Source organism: Lactuca saligna, chromosome 4, assembly GCF_052625555.1.
Source record: "Lactuca saligna cultivar CGN05327 chromosome 4, ASM5262555v1, whole genome shotgun sequence".
NCBI lineage: Eukaryota > Viridiplantae > Streptophyta > Magnoliopsida > Asterales > Asteraceae > Lactuca > Lactuca saligna.
Genome location: NC_136420.1, coordinates 13,418,127 through 13,431,524, shown reverse-complemented (window position 1 = coordinate 13,431,524; position 13,398 = coordinate 13,418,127). Strand labels below are relative to the sequence as shown.

At 36.3% G+C, this 13,398-nt stretch overlaps 1 protein-coding gene across 1 annotated transcript; it reads right to left on the bottom strand.

The window, feature by feature from the left end:
* LOC145038306 (E3 ubiquitin protein ligase RIE1-like) lies at positions 1-2,143 on the bottom strand. The gene is made up of 5 exons (XM_078986709.1): positions 1,540-2,143; positions 1,033-1,146; positions 799-934; positions 573-713; positions 1-323 (listed from the first exon to the last, which is right to left on the bottom strand). Exons 1-5 carry the CDS (start codon positions 2,022-2,024, stop codon positions 165-167), a joined length of 1,035 nt encoding a protein of 344 aa, XP_078842835.1. The 5' UTR covers positions 2,025-2,143; the 3' UTR covers positions 1-164.
* Between the last annotated feature and the right edge of the window lie 11,255 nt (positions 2,144-13,398).

Below are 13,398 nucleotides of genomic sequence, written 5' to 3'. Positions count from 1 at the left end.
TATAACCTCTCATAGAACAAGGTATCCGTTCCAAGACTTTTACAAAAGATTTATAGCAAACAAAACAATGGTGTACATTATTATTTTGTTAGTAAAAGAAAAGCTATCATATTTCCATACATGATTTTTCCTGTACACTTATTGATATGAAATTGTGAGGGCTTTCAGTGTTGTACACGTTGGCAGATGGTGTGGTTGCAGAGTGGACACGTGGGAGTTATCTTGAGCCATTTCAAGATGCATTTCACATGGAAGTGATGGTTGCATGGAAGCAAATGAAGCTTTGTTCCATCTTCATATGGATACAGACATATACAGCAATCCTACAATTTAAAATTGACAAAACAAACAACCATGAATTTCTTATTTTTATTTAGTAAGGGTAGTTTGGTCTTTTAATAAAAGTTGAAGAAGAATGTAGACGAATGAATCCCTTCCATCTTTCCTAGGAATGATGAAATCCATCAAATATGGAATTTGAAGGATTGAATTCCGTTCATTTGGCAACCAAGTCCAAACACATGATGGAATGGAATCTCAGATTCCATTTCTATGGTTGGGAATAGACTTACCTCTTCCTCGATTGGAAGAACATGTACACGAGAAAAATCCGGATCATTTGTTTCAAAAGGGACCATTCTACCCCCATTATCAGTGTGCACTACAAATCTGTATTTAGGAAGGACACTGATCTCTGCTTCTGATGCACCTCCCTGTGTAGTAATATAATTAACATCGTTGTTGTCAAAATTATTTGAAAACAAAACCAAAAATGGAAATTTAAGAAACAAATTTCACCTGGCAACCCATGAAATCAAGAAAGGACAAGACGCAAGGTAAGCAAAAAGAAACAGCAAGCCCTGTTATCACTCCCTTAAGAAGAAAACCAATGGCAGCCAAGAACACGTCAATGACCATGAATGTCAGAGTCAACCTGCCATTGTTCATAACAGAGGTAGAGAAAGAAAGAAAGTTAAAAACAGCCAAAGGGTTCTGTTAAAACTTACAGGATTATATTGGTTCAAGACAGACCAGAACAGATGTGGAGCACTATGCATTTCAAAATTGGGAATCAGCCAACAGAAGGCAACCAGCCACCAAAGATATTGGAAAATCTTATTAAAAGTTTCCCATATTTTCTCAGCACTGCAATTTCCAAAATGTAATGCAGCAGTTAATAAGCCACGCTAATTGTTTTCCATGGTAATTTAGAAACAGCTTCCAACTTAGAGAATTCTCTACCCTACTATAGAGTACGAAATTTCCTAATTGGTATATAGAACATCATCCATGGATGTGATTTGATGCTTTGGACGTCTTCTGATAGAATTTTCAACTGAATATTTCCTCTAAGACGTTTATCGTTTTCATCTTATACTTTGGTTCTCATAGAATGGTTCTTTGCTCAAACAGTCAATCTTGATATCTTAGATAATTATACGCGAACGGTGTTCTTAGACATTAGTTACGTATACTCTGGAAAGCAAGATAAACTAACTGATTTCAAACTAAAAGTGGAATTCAGGATTAAAAACTGACCTCGTTACATCAAAAGCGCTGGAATTCCCAAAGCTGATTCGATCTCTATTGCTCGGATCACTGCTAGCCGTCGCTGCCCTCAGATTCCTCCTTCTATACTCCAACCACAATAGGACTACATGCATCACACATTGCAGCGCGTAAACGCAGATCCAAGCCCTAACCGGCATATTCGGTTGTTCCCGCGCAGTCCAAAACAGCATAGCTATCGAAACCACCACGACGGCAAGGTTCCACGTCGTGTCTATAGCAACAACCGGCAACGAGTAGCCCCAATCATCTCGCCGGTTCTCCAACTGCTGCGCTGCACTCTCACGCACTTTCAACGAGTCTCCACGACGCCCAGATAAAAGACCGAAGAAAATGGAGAGTGTCGTTAAGGTTCTAGCTCCAAACAGTGATTCGTGTGTGCTCTGCTGAGTGAGTAACGGCGCAGTGCTGATCTCGGTGTTGATCACCGACGCCGTCGTCGGCGTCTCCGCCATTCGGAGGTCCGGAACAAAGGTCTGTTACTGTTAGTTTGTTTGGGAAAGATTTGCAACGGAATAACTGATTCTGATAGCTTCGAGGTGGTGTACCAATTTGCGCGTGTTGTAATGATTTCAAAAAATGGTAACGTCTCTTTGTTTCACCAAAATAGACTATATATATATATATATATATATATATATATATATATATATATATATATATATATATATATATATATATATATATATATATATATATATATATATATATATACACTTTACCACCCCCTATATTTTGATTCTAATTAAAATTGGGTTATTGCTATAAAACCCTCCAATTTTATACAAAGTATTGGGTTATGTTCAAAATCTATTTTTTTTGTTCGTTAATACCCAAAGATACGGAAAATAGGTTAGATTTTACCCCCTAGCAAGATTTTATATGGATAGCCGGTCACCAATTGTCTGATCGGCGAAGCTAGAGTCGAATCTGACACGTGGAAGGAGAAACATGTTGACTTTCAAGGAAAAAAGGAAAATAGATTCGATCTTACCCCCTAGCCAAATTTTATAGGGATAGCCGGTCACCACTTACCTGATTGGTAAAGCTAGAGTCGGACCTAACACGTGAAAGGAGAAACGTACTGACTTTCAAGGAAAAAAAACAACAACAAAAACTTAAGTATGAGGGCTTTCGAACTCAGGTCTCCTCCCCCACATAGGCAAGAGCTTTACCACTAGACCAAGAGGTTTTGTTTGAATTGAAAAAGCATACTTATTATCTAATATGCAGGTTTATTATTATTATTATTATTATTATTATTATAAACATAGGTATACGTATTTACTCATTTTAAAAGTCTGTGTATACATATATTTGTACGCTTATTTTTATGTATTTACACATTTTCAAAACATATTTATATATATGTATAACGATTTTATACATATATATACATATTTATTTGTATTAAAAACGTTTTTATATGTTTAAATATATATATATAAAAACATGATTAATACATATAAAAAATTGTATAAAATGCTATTTATTCATATAAAAATATTTATACCTTTAAAAATGTATAAAAACACTTCGTAATGTATAAAACGGCTAATACGACATGTTATAGTTGGAAGAACATCACCAATAAACAACATTTTATCTAAGAACTCTTTTACATACTCTTCCACAATTAAATCTCCTTTCTTCAAGTCAAAGAACTCATCAAACATTTTCTCAATGTTACGAGGATCACAATACTTAGCCTTTATCCGTTGAACATATTCAATCCAAGACACAGTCTCTTCAACATCATCACCCAATGTATGACATACTCTCTCCCACCAAATGAGAGCTTGACCCCTTAATACTTGAGAGGCATGAGTAACCCTTTGATCATCCTGACAACCGCTAGCTCGAAGAACTCAGTTTGTTTCTATGATCCACTTCATAGTTACCTTCGAGTCATGACTGTAACACTCGGTTTCAAATCGTTTCATTGTTCGGGGTCGTAGCCCGGTCATCAGTCATCATAAGGCTTTGGGTATTAGGGAAGAAATGATTTGGCCCTTTTTGGATGTGGGTATTATAGTCTAAGTGATCCGGGTGTTCGTTTGTGTTTTGGAGCCCAAGGGCATAATCGTAATTTGATATCTCGATCCTTTATGAATTTTGGGTTTTTGTTCGGAAAGTTCTTATGTGGAGGTGAGTTGATAGAAGTGTAGGGCTTCTCTTCACCTTTCCGTGGATATAAAGTTCGTTGGAAATGGACTTATAACAAAGAAGTTATGGCCTTCGAAAGTTTGGTGGTTTTAAGGTTTAGCTAGGTACGCGGGGCGTACACAGGGGTACACGTAGCGTACTAGTGTTTAGTGGTACTTTGAGAATGAAAACTAGGATGAAGATTCGTCAGTTCAGGGCAAGGGTTATGGTTTTTAGTCACCAACATAAGAACTCAGGGAATTGGTATAGTATCATGGGAGGTGATTTTGATTATCAGATTTGCTAAGATTTCAAGAGCATTTTTCAAGGTTTCAGGAGTTGGGCAATCATTGATTTTGGCTAGCAATGGAACGTTGGTATTGATTAGCACAAGTTATAGGCGGTTCATGCTATTTGTGGTAGACGGGTCGGAGATCCATCATAATTAAGAGGTGAGAGAGAGCTTTGTCTCATCCAAGTGGGGGAGGATCAATCCGGATTTCCAAAAGTTAGGAAGGGTGTGGAACTATGGCAAGTTTCACATCCTTCCTAAGGAGAGAGAGACGACCCAAGTGGTTGTTTAGATTAAGGTTGTGTAAGTGGGAGTTCAGTAAATTTCCAACCGTTGATCAACGTCCTCTTTTTTGTGCATAACATGCTTGTGGTTGAGTCCTAGTTGAGGGCTTCGAAATTTGAAGTATGTCCCGAACATCTGTCGAGATGTTGTTGGATGCAGGATTCGACTCAGGATGCATGGAGTTGTGATGATTAGGGTGTGATAAGGCCATGGGTGGTAACTATTCGATTAAGTGTCTAATCTCATAACTATAATTGGTATATACTTGAATTGATAGTAGCAAATTCCTTTTGAGTTGCCTTTACTCTTGTGTCACAACTAGAAATTTCAAGCCCAAGAACCAAGCCAGAGGAGCCCCGTATATGTAATAGTTATAGCTATACTATTATTATACTTTGGTAATGTAATTTTTCTTTGAGAATTATACTACCCTAAAGTCCCCTAACTCAATGCAAATAATAGGAAATATAAGTTACATCAAAGTATTAAACACATAAACAATAAAACTAACATGTTAGAGTTTCCAATCTACTAAGACCATGAACACTTCCCTAGGAAGCACTTTGACCGTGAACTACCCTAAAACACCAACCCTTGATCGTGAACTACTTCTTGTGGGATAAGGTTGGCCGTGAACAACTCCCTAAGGAGCATCTTGACAGTGAACCACCCTAAGCCACCTAATATTGACCATGAACACCATTTTAGGCCACTTTTAGGTAGTAAATACCATAAGGGACCCCCTTAGGCCGTAAACCACCTTGGTGGACCTACATTAGACCATAAACCTTAGTTTAAGGTCCATTTAGACCGTGAACCCCCTTCCCAATTCAAGGGTGTTTACGAATTATGAGTTGTAGTTGACTATTTCCAATACAAAGATCACAGGAGTCTGATCAAGAATATTGCACGTAATCTCAGCTAATATAAACTCTCTCATCTGCTCCCCGAGCTTCTCGACTCCTGAAACCGAGCCTGATCCCTCGCCGATGCCTAAACCGCCTACTGGTCTGTCACGCAACGTCACCATTCTGCACATAACATAACCATTATCAGAATACTCATCTCAATTGAGGGATCACACACATATTACAAGTTCTCCGGTCTTATCGTATCCCTTCTAGAATCGAGTACGGATCCTCTGCTCTCAGTAGTACGGGCCCATACTACCTTCCACATTTATCCGTACTTTACTCGAGAATTACCTCGACTCCACCAAGTCCCTTTCACTACTACTATTGCTCCCATCACTACTCTCATCCTAGGCTTGCCCTGGGGTAACCTTCAACCCGCACCCAATCCTCAGCTACTAAAGGTATCTTCATGATGCCAATTAGCCACTACCTGAATACCATCACATGTGATGAGGCTAAAATAATCCTTCGAGTAAAGGACTCGTCCCTACAATGGTTAGACTCAGACAAGAGTTGCGCAATAGGGCCAAATCCAACACTTTGAGATTATTTAACCCTAATCACATGTGACTTGGCGTATTCACTTAATGGATAATTCCCATCACTCAAAGTCCCACAAAGCACAAAGCAAATAGCATTCAGAAAAAAGGGAAAATCTAACTACATAATCCAATCATAATGTTCTATCCCCTACTCAAGAATCTGTACTAGCATGTAACTTATAAAGCTCATACACATAACTGGCACATAAGGCATCCTCCTAGATCCTTAGTCCTAATCTAGCATGGCATACAGTACATAAAAATATATAATTCGACAGTATGACGACCCTATGAGTAGTGTAATTACTTAAACATAGAGTCGATAGTACATAGGGTGGTATGCGTTAGAAGAAACATAATATTAGTAGGAGATACAATTGTTGGATTAGTGTCTAAGTCCATAACTATTTTGGTATGTACTTGACCCGATTATGAGCATGGTCCTTTTGGGTTGCCTTCACCATAGCAATATGTAGGATGAATTAAGGAGAGAAAAGTTTAAATATGATTTATTAATATATTATGAGAATAATATATTAAAGGAGAAATCATATTGTTTAATTAATATTAGTCAAGAATTAATTAAGTATTAATTTTGTGGCTAAAAGAGATTAATTAAATTTAGGGGACTGGACTGCAATTATTGGATAATTGAGTTATTGGGCTAAGGAATGCTAAAGGAATAAGGGGTGAACGAAATTATGATGGAAGCCCATCATATTTTCGTCCATAGCCTTGTCCAGAAGGTTCCATGGGCTGCTTAGAGTTTAAGCTGTCCATTAGGGTTTTGACTGAAACCCTAGCAACCCACACAAGTATATAAAGGACCCCTTAGGCCCCAAAAACGTGGACAACTGATTCTCTAGGGTTTCTAGTCGTTTTTGGGCAGCCTCTCTTCTTTTCCTCTTCATCCAAGTTGCATATGGTGTTTGTGACTCCATTAGAGGTGCAGCACTTGAGGCACTAAGCTTTTGAAGCCAATCCAAGCAAGGAATTGATTGTTATTGCTATATAACAATCAAAGGTAATTATATAAACCCTAATTCAGTTTATAATATGTTAGATCTAAGTTTATTAGTCTTGGATTCAAAGCATGTACAATAGAGAAACCTAGATCCAAGCATTAGGGTTTGTATGAGCACATCGGATTGTTCTTATGCCTAAAACCCATCAGTGGTATCAGAGACTTGATTGGTTTCTGTTGTATGTGATGCTATGTTGAATTATTTACTGAAAATCGAGTTTCTTTCCTCTGTCTGACTCAACTCGGCGAGTCAGTATCTGGACTTGGCGAGTTGGCGCTACTCGGCGAGTCCAGGTCTGACTCGGCGAGTCAGTGCGTCAGGCAGAGGGTATTTCGGGATTTAGCTGCTGTTTTGACTTGGATTTGATGCTTAAATTGTTTTATGAAGTTAAAATCCGAATTTTATCTTAATTATATGTTTATCCTTGCCAAAACAATAGATAATTTCAAATCTTTTAAATATTGGTTGTTTATGTGATAAATATGGATTATTTAAAGTTATTTGGTAATTATCTAATGACTAAAATAAGATTAGGTCAAATATAGATAATTATGAAATTAATTGTTTAATTTGAATTATTTGTTGTTTGATCCCTAATGTTTTGAAATGTTTCAAAACTTGCCCTCAAGTTTTTGGAATTTAAAATTTTGATTAAAAGTTTAATTTTGAAATGTTAAATTCTAAAACCCTAGTAATTTGAAAAGTTCAAATCACACCCTTATGGTTTTATTAATTAGTTAAAGTGTGTAATTAAAAGTGATTTAATAAACCCATAAAGTTTTGGTTTACATTTAATTAAATTAAAGGTATAATTTACTAAGATAAACCACCTAGTATTTTAAAAGTGTAAAATACACCCTATACTATATATAACATTAAAAGTCTAATATTATATATATGTATGAGTAAACAGTCAGTCTTACCGTTACTAGGCCTCATTCACGAAGCTGGTCTTTAAGGGGTGTTTAAGGAAGTTGCCTATAAAATGGCGATTGAATGGGTATCCACTCTTACCCACCGCACTCTTGACTAGTGGAGGGTCGTTAGCCGAATGGGTAGGATAGGACAGAAACCTTCCATTATAAGTATAATGAAGTACAAAGTAACTAAATGCTTATACAAATTCCCAAATCATAGTTACTTTAGGCAAAATGTGAAATTGTATGCTAACCCATGGAATTACACTTCGTACCCTTGTCAAACGTTAGTGGAGCGTGTGTGGTTAACCGGCACACTAATTTGGGGATGACATTGGTGGCGAAGGGTGGCTTGATGCTTATCATAGATCAATGGAGCGTGTGTGGCTAACCGGCACATTGATTAGGTGATAGTAGCATTGGGCGCACCACGTGATTCGTATGGTTATTCACACCTTGTTTGTGATCCTCGGCATCCCAGTCACAAATAGTAGGGCATAATCGAGATTAAACATGCCATTGAAAAGTTCAATGAATCTCAAAAGATCTAGGAGTTTCAATTCATTTAAAACTTAAACTTTTTTTTGTTTTTTATGGTGGAAATTGGTAAATCGTCATTTACCTACCTTCAAATATTCTGCAACTAGATTACGGCATCCCTCTTCTAGGTTGTAGAGTATTGTGTTGGATCCTAGCTTGATGTTTCATTTGGGTGTTGCATCAAGAATTCTAATCAACATAACTTGAATTTTCTCCCGTTTTGTAGATGTCTGAATCTTACAATGGTCTTCCCAAATCCTTTGGAACAAGCTTTCCAAATGAAGATGACGTTCCGAGATATGATCAAGGAAATGAGAGTTATGCTTCACTTCCTCCACCTCCTCCAATTGTTCTCATTGACCCACAAGTTCAAAGGCTTGAAAAGTTCAAGCTCACTCAAGCCCTTTTGGCAAGTAAACACGAAGATGGGAAACCTGTGTGTGCACACGTCTTAGAGATGAAGTCACACATTGATAGGTTAAGCATGTTGGGTGTCGAGATTTCAAGTGAGTTGGCTGTTGACTGGGTTCTTCAGTCACTTCCTGAATCATATAGTGAGTTCATTAGAGAGTACTATATGATGGACCACGACGTGACCCTAATTGATCTCACATATTTGCTTATAGCTGCTGAATCAGCAATGATTTGGCGTGCTGGTCAAGCAAATTTGTCTAGTGAATCAAACTCCCAAACTTCAATGGACACTGGCAACATTGGAAGTCCAGAAAGAACTAAGTCTGTGATTGTCCGATGTGTTGTGCCAAAGGAGTCCATTTGCTTTTATTGCCAAGAGAAGGGGCATTGGAGACGAAGCTGCCCTAACTACCTGAAAGATCTAAGAGATGGGAGAGTCAAGACGTATGGCTCTACTACAGCTAAAATCCATTATCTAACTCTTTTGAGTTCCTATTCTAGATTCTTAATACATGATGTGATAAGATTACATTTTGATGTTTTGTAGGATCGAAGAAAAGAGAGGAAGCTTGAGAAAAGAAGTGAGCTGAATCTAATCATGAAGAAATGGATTTCGATCGCATTACTTGAAGAATGGATTCTTGAGCTACTACTTGGAGTTAGAATAGATTGTTAAGAAATATGTAATAACATAGTTTTTCAATTGAATTACATTGTAAGGATAAATTTTTTCCGCAATAAAATGAATTTTGATTTTATCTTATTTATTTATCCTTGCGATGGCATGTATGAAAAATTGATGTTTGAATGTTTCTATTATTAGCAATAATGGATTTGATTCTTATTGTATTATTCGTGGAAGTGTCAAGAGTTTACCAAGTAAGTAGAGTTTCTCATCGCCCAAGTTGCAATTGGACAGAAACTTGGAATCATGCAATGTGTATTATATGATGAATGAAAAACCTTCACATTTGGGAAACTTAGACTAATTCTTTGGCAAAGTGTCAATTGAAGGACAAGGAGATCAAGTACACAAGGTTGTGTGTTGGTCAAGTCCACCACAAGAGTGACAAAGATATTCGTCATGATTTACTAAAGCTTAGTAAATATGATTATACGTATAAGATTAAGTATAATTCTGAGTTGATTGAAAAAGTTTCAATGAATAGTAGAACGAATAAAGAAGAATCAAGTAGGCAGAAAGATAAAAGTTTCTCTATTCTAAGAAGAAGGGAGAGTACCTTTTATTGTGTTTTATGATAAGTCTTAAAGATTAAGAACCGTGTCTCAATAGATCCTCTAAGTGAGTCTTAGTGCAATTGCATGTCTAAGAAGAGGTATCAAGTATTGTAGAAATGGTTAAATCAATAAGTCGATCATACTTCGTTCCAATATCAAGTCTTAGAGTCAAGATTGTGACATTGAGTGAAAAGTCTTAAGTAGGTTTATAACACTCATCAAATGTGGAATTTGGAAAAGTTTTCTTATTCTTGCACATTTGAAATTGGTAAGTTGTGCTGTCTTGGATAAGACAAAGACCAACTAGGACCAATTGTGTGAAGTGTTTTGTCTTGATAAGAACTACACGAACTCTTGAATATTTGGTTTGTCAAGAAATGTTTATTGACAAGAAAATCTTATATGTCAAGGAGTCAGTGGGAGTCTTAATGGTCTTGAAAGGTTTCAAGAACAAATCAAGAATAAACCTTATCGATCATCACTAGCACACGACTTGAGGTTTATAATCTATCGTGCTGACATTATTTTGTTTCTGTGCCATTCCAATTGAGTTAATTGTGTATATGAGTTCTATGAGTTCTCATTTGAATACATACTAAAGCCTTAGTCAAAGGAAAGTACACTGATATGTAAGGATAAGTTACTAAACTACTTGGAAGACATGGTGGGCACTCGTGTTACCATAGGGCAAGAAATCAAGATTAAGAAAGTTCAGTCCATATGAGTTTGGATTTGTCGCGAACCTTGGTTTTGGCAAATTCACATGGATAGGAACTCATACGCCATAAAATCTAAGTGTCATAAGATTCCCCCCTTCATGAAAATGACTGTGAGGAAATGCTTTCACTAAGAGAGATTTTAAGAAGATAGCGATTGTGAAAATTGTATTCTCAAATTCAATTATGGTTACGACATCCCTTTCCATAGTTCGAATTGTGAGATTTGGCAATTAGTTTCAACATTTGGAACTTAGTAACATAAGCAATGAATTGTTTAAACACACATATGAGCTATCTAAGGCAAAGGTGTATAAGGTTAAGAAGCTTAGATATAGGCTTATCGAAGCATCTGGTATTAGAAATATGAATTTCTAAAATTCAATAGGCATTGTTTTCTGGAAGGTCATTTGTTTTCTGAATACATGTCAAAGCTAGTGGGAGCATAAATGTTATGCTTATATGATAATCATCATGATAGTGGGAGCATAAGTGTTATGCTTGTATGATTATTATGGAGAGTATTGCAAGTTAGCAATATTAATTATAGAAAAACAAAGATTCCATTTGCAAAGTTGCATGGGTTGAAAAGTTGTTTTGCTACAATTAAGGGAGAGAATATTATACTCCGTTTCAAAATCTAAAGCTTAGATTAAGAAATTTTAATATTTTCAGTCAAAGGATACATTGTGTGTTCTTAAAATTCGATTATGATTACGGCATCCCTCTTCATAGTTCGAATTGTGAGAACATGACACATAAAATATTATGGCAAAAGATTGGTAAAGTATCATATCTTTATGTAAGACATTATGCATCGTGTCCCATACGCTTCGGGTATAGGATCGATTGTAAATGCTATAGTATTTTACCATTCTAAAAATTTCCAAATGTCTAACGCATTAAGAGGGAAAAAGGACTAGAATTGGTTTTGACTAAAATAATTAAAAAACTATCAAAGGACGATCCAAAGTTCGCTGAGGATTGGTTGCTTGTGAGTAGTTGGGAGTATGGTATTAGATGGACCATATCGACATTATTATGAATAGATAAGATTCTATTAAGAATGAGTTGTCACGTGGCAAATGTGGAAATGTTTCCATATTGGGAGTTGGATATTGGGAATCTATGTCTAGATTAGAAACTTTATGCAAGAAGGATGTTCAAAGGAATGTACTTTGAATATGAGACTTCACGTCTATCGAATTGTCTTGTAACAATTTCTAAGAAAGTATTTTGTGATTTCATTAGCCAAGTCTTGGTGACTTTTGTGCTATGACTTTACGAAAGGATCATTGCGTAAAATGTTAGAATCTAGCATATTCTAGTAGTGGCAAGAACCTTGTGTTCTTACACTAATAATTAGGATTAAGGAATTGTGAAATGAGAATCATTGGAAAAGTTTTCAATTGATCTATGTCACAAAGCATGGACCATAGGAAACAAAGTGTGCATGATTAGAGCATGGGAAAATTGTTATTGTAATTCAAGTAATAAGTTGACTATCTGAAACATTAAACGATAATAATGAGTAATAAATATGGTGGATAAATAGAAGTGTTTTATTTACTCTCACAAGTTTGGGGCCATATAGGATTAAGTACTATTATTATGTTTCAGTTTGCATGTTTTGACTTCCAGAATAACTAGGTTATTCAAACATCCACAGTCGGTCATACGTTGGGAGTAGGTATGAAGGAAGACTGTCATGAATCTGTCTGTAGATTGTCTGAAGTGTTTAGACATAGCACAAGTTTGCTGCAGAGTTCATGAGTGCTTTGATAAGATTAGAGTATTGGATTAAACCCACACTCACTTGGATCACTTCATGGTTTTATCACAAGTGATTAGTGAGACGATAATATTGTATATTCTTGAAGCCGAGACGTGTGAGTTGTTATTTGTTGGTCAGTTACACATTGATAATAAGTAAACACACCAGTAACTTGGTGTTATAAAACTTATTGTTGTGTGTGATTCGATCAGTAAATGCAAGCGAGCATTTGAGTCGAAGTTTATCCATTCCTTTTACCCAAAGTGGGATAAAAGCGATATTTGTGGGCCTCTCGATGATTTAGTGATGACACCTAAGTGCTTGGCCAAGCCGGGACTAAGTTGATGTGTTCAATTGTAGTTTGTTGTCAGTCATCATAAACCGGAAGTCGGGAAACAGTATAGAGAGAATGATTGGAATTCATGTATTATGTTTATACGATATCTTGAGAATGGAGGAATATATAATCCCTTATCTAGAGGACACACTATCTGATAAGATCAGAGTTGACAGCGGCTTTTGAAAGCTACGATTTCTGATTAGGTTCTGAAGTCATACGGAAAATAGTTATTAGACTTATCCAAGTGGGAGACTGTTGGATTAGTGTCTAAGTCCATAACTATTTTGGTATGTACTTGACCCGATTATGAGCATGGTCCTTTTGGGTTGCCTTCACCATAGCAATATGTAGGATGAATTAAGGAGAGAAAGGTTTAAATATGATTTATTAATATATTATGAGAATAATATATTAAAGGAGAAATCATATTGTTTAATTAATATTAGTCAAGAATTAATTAAGTATTAATTTTGTGGCTAAAAGAGATTAATTAAATTTAGGGGACTGGACTGCAATTATTGGATAATTGAGTTATTGGGCTAAGGAATGCTAAAGGAATAAGGGGTGAACGAAATTATGATGGAAGCCCATCATATTTTCGTCCATAGCCTTGTCCAGAAGGTTCCATGGGCTGCTTAGAGTTTAAGTTGTCCATTAGGGTTTTGACTGAAACCCTAGCAGCCCAC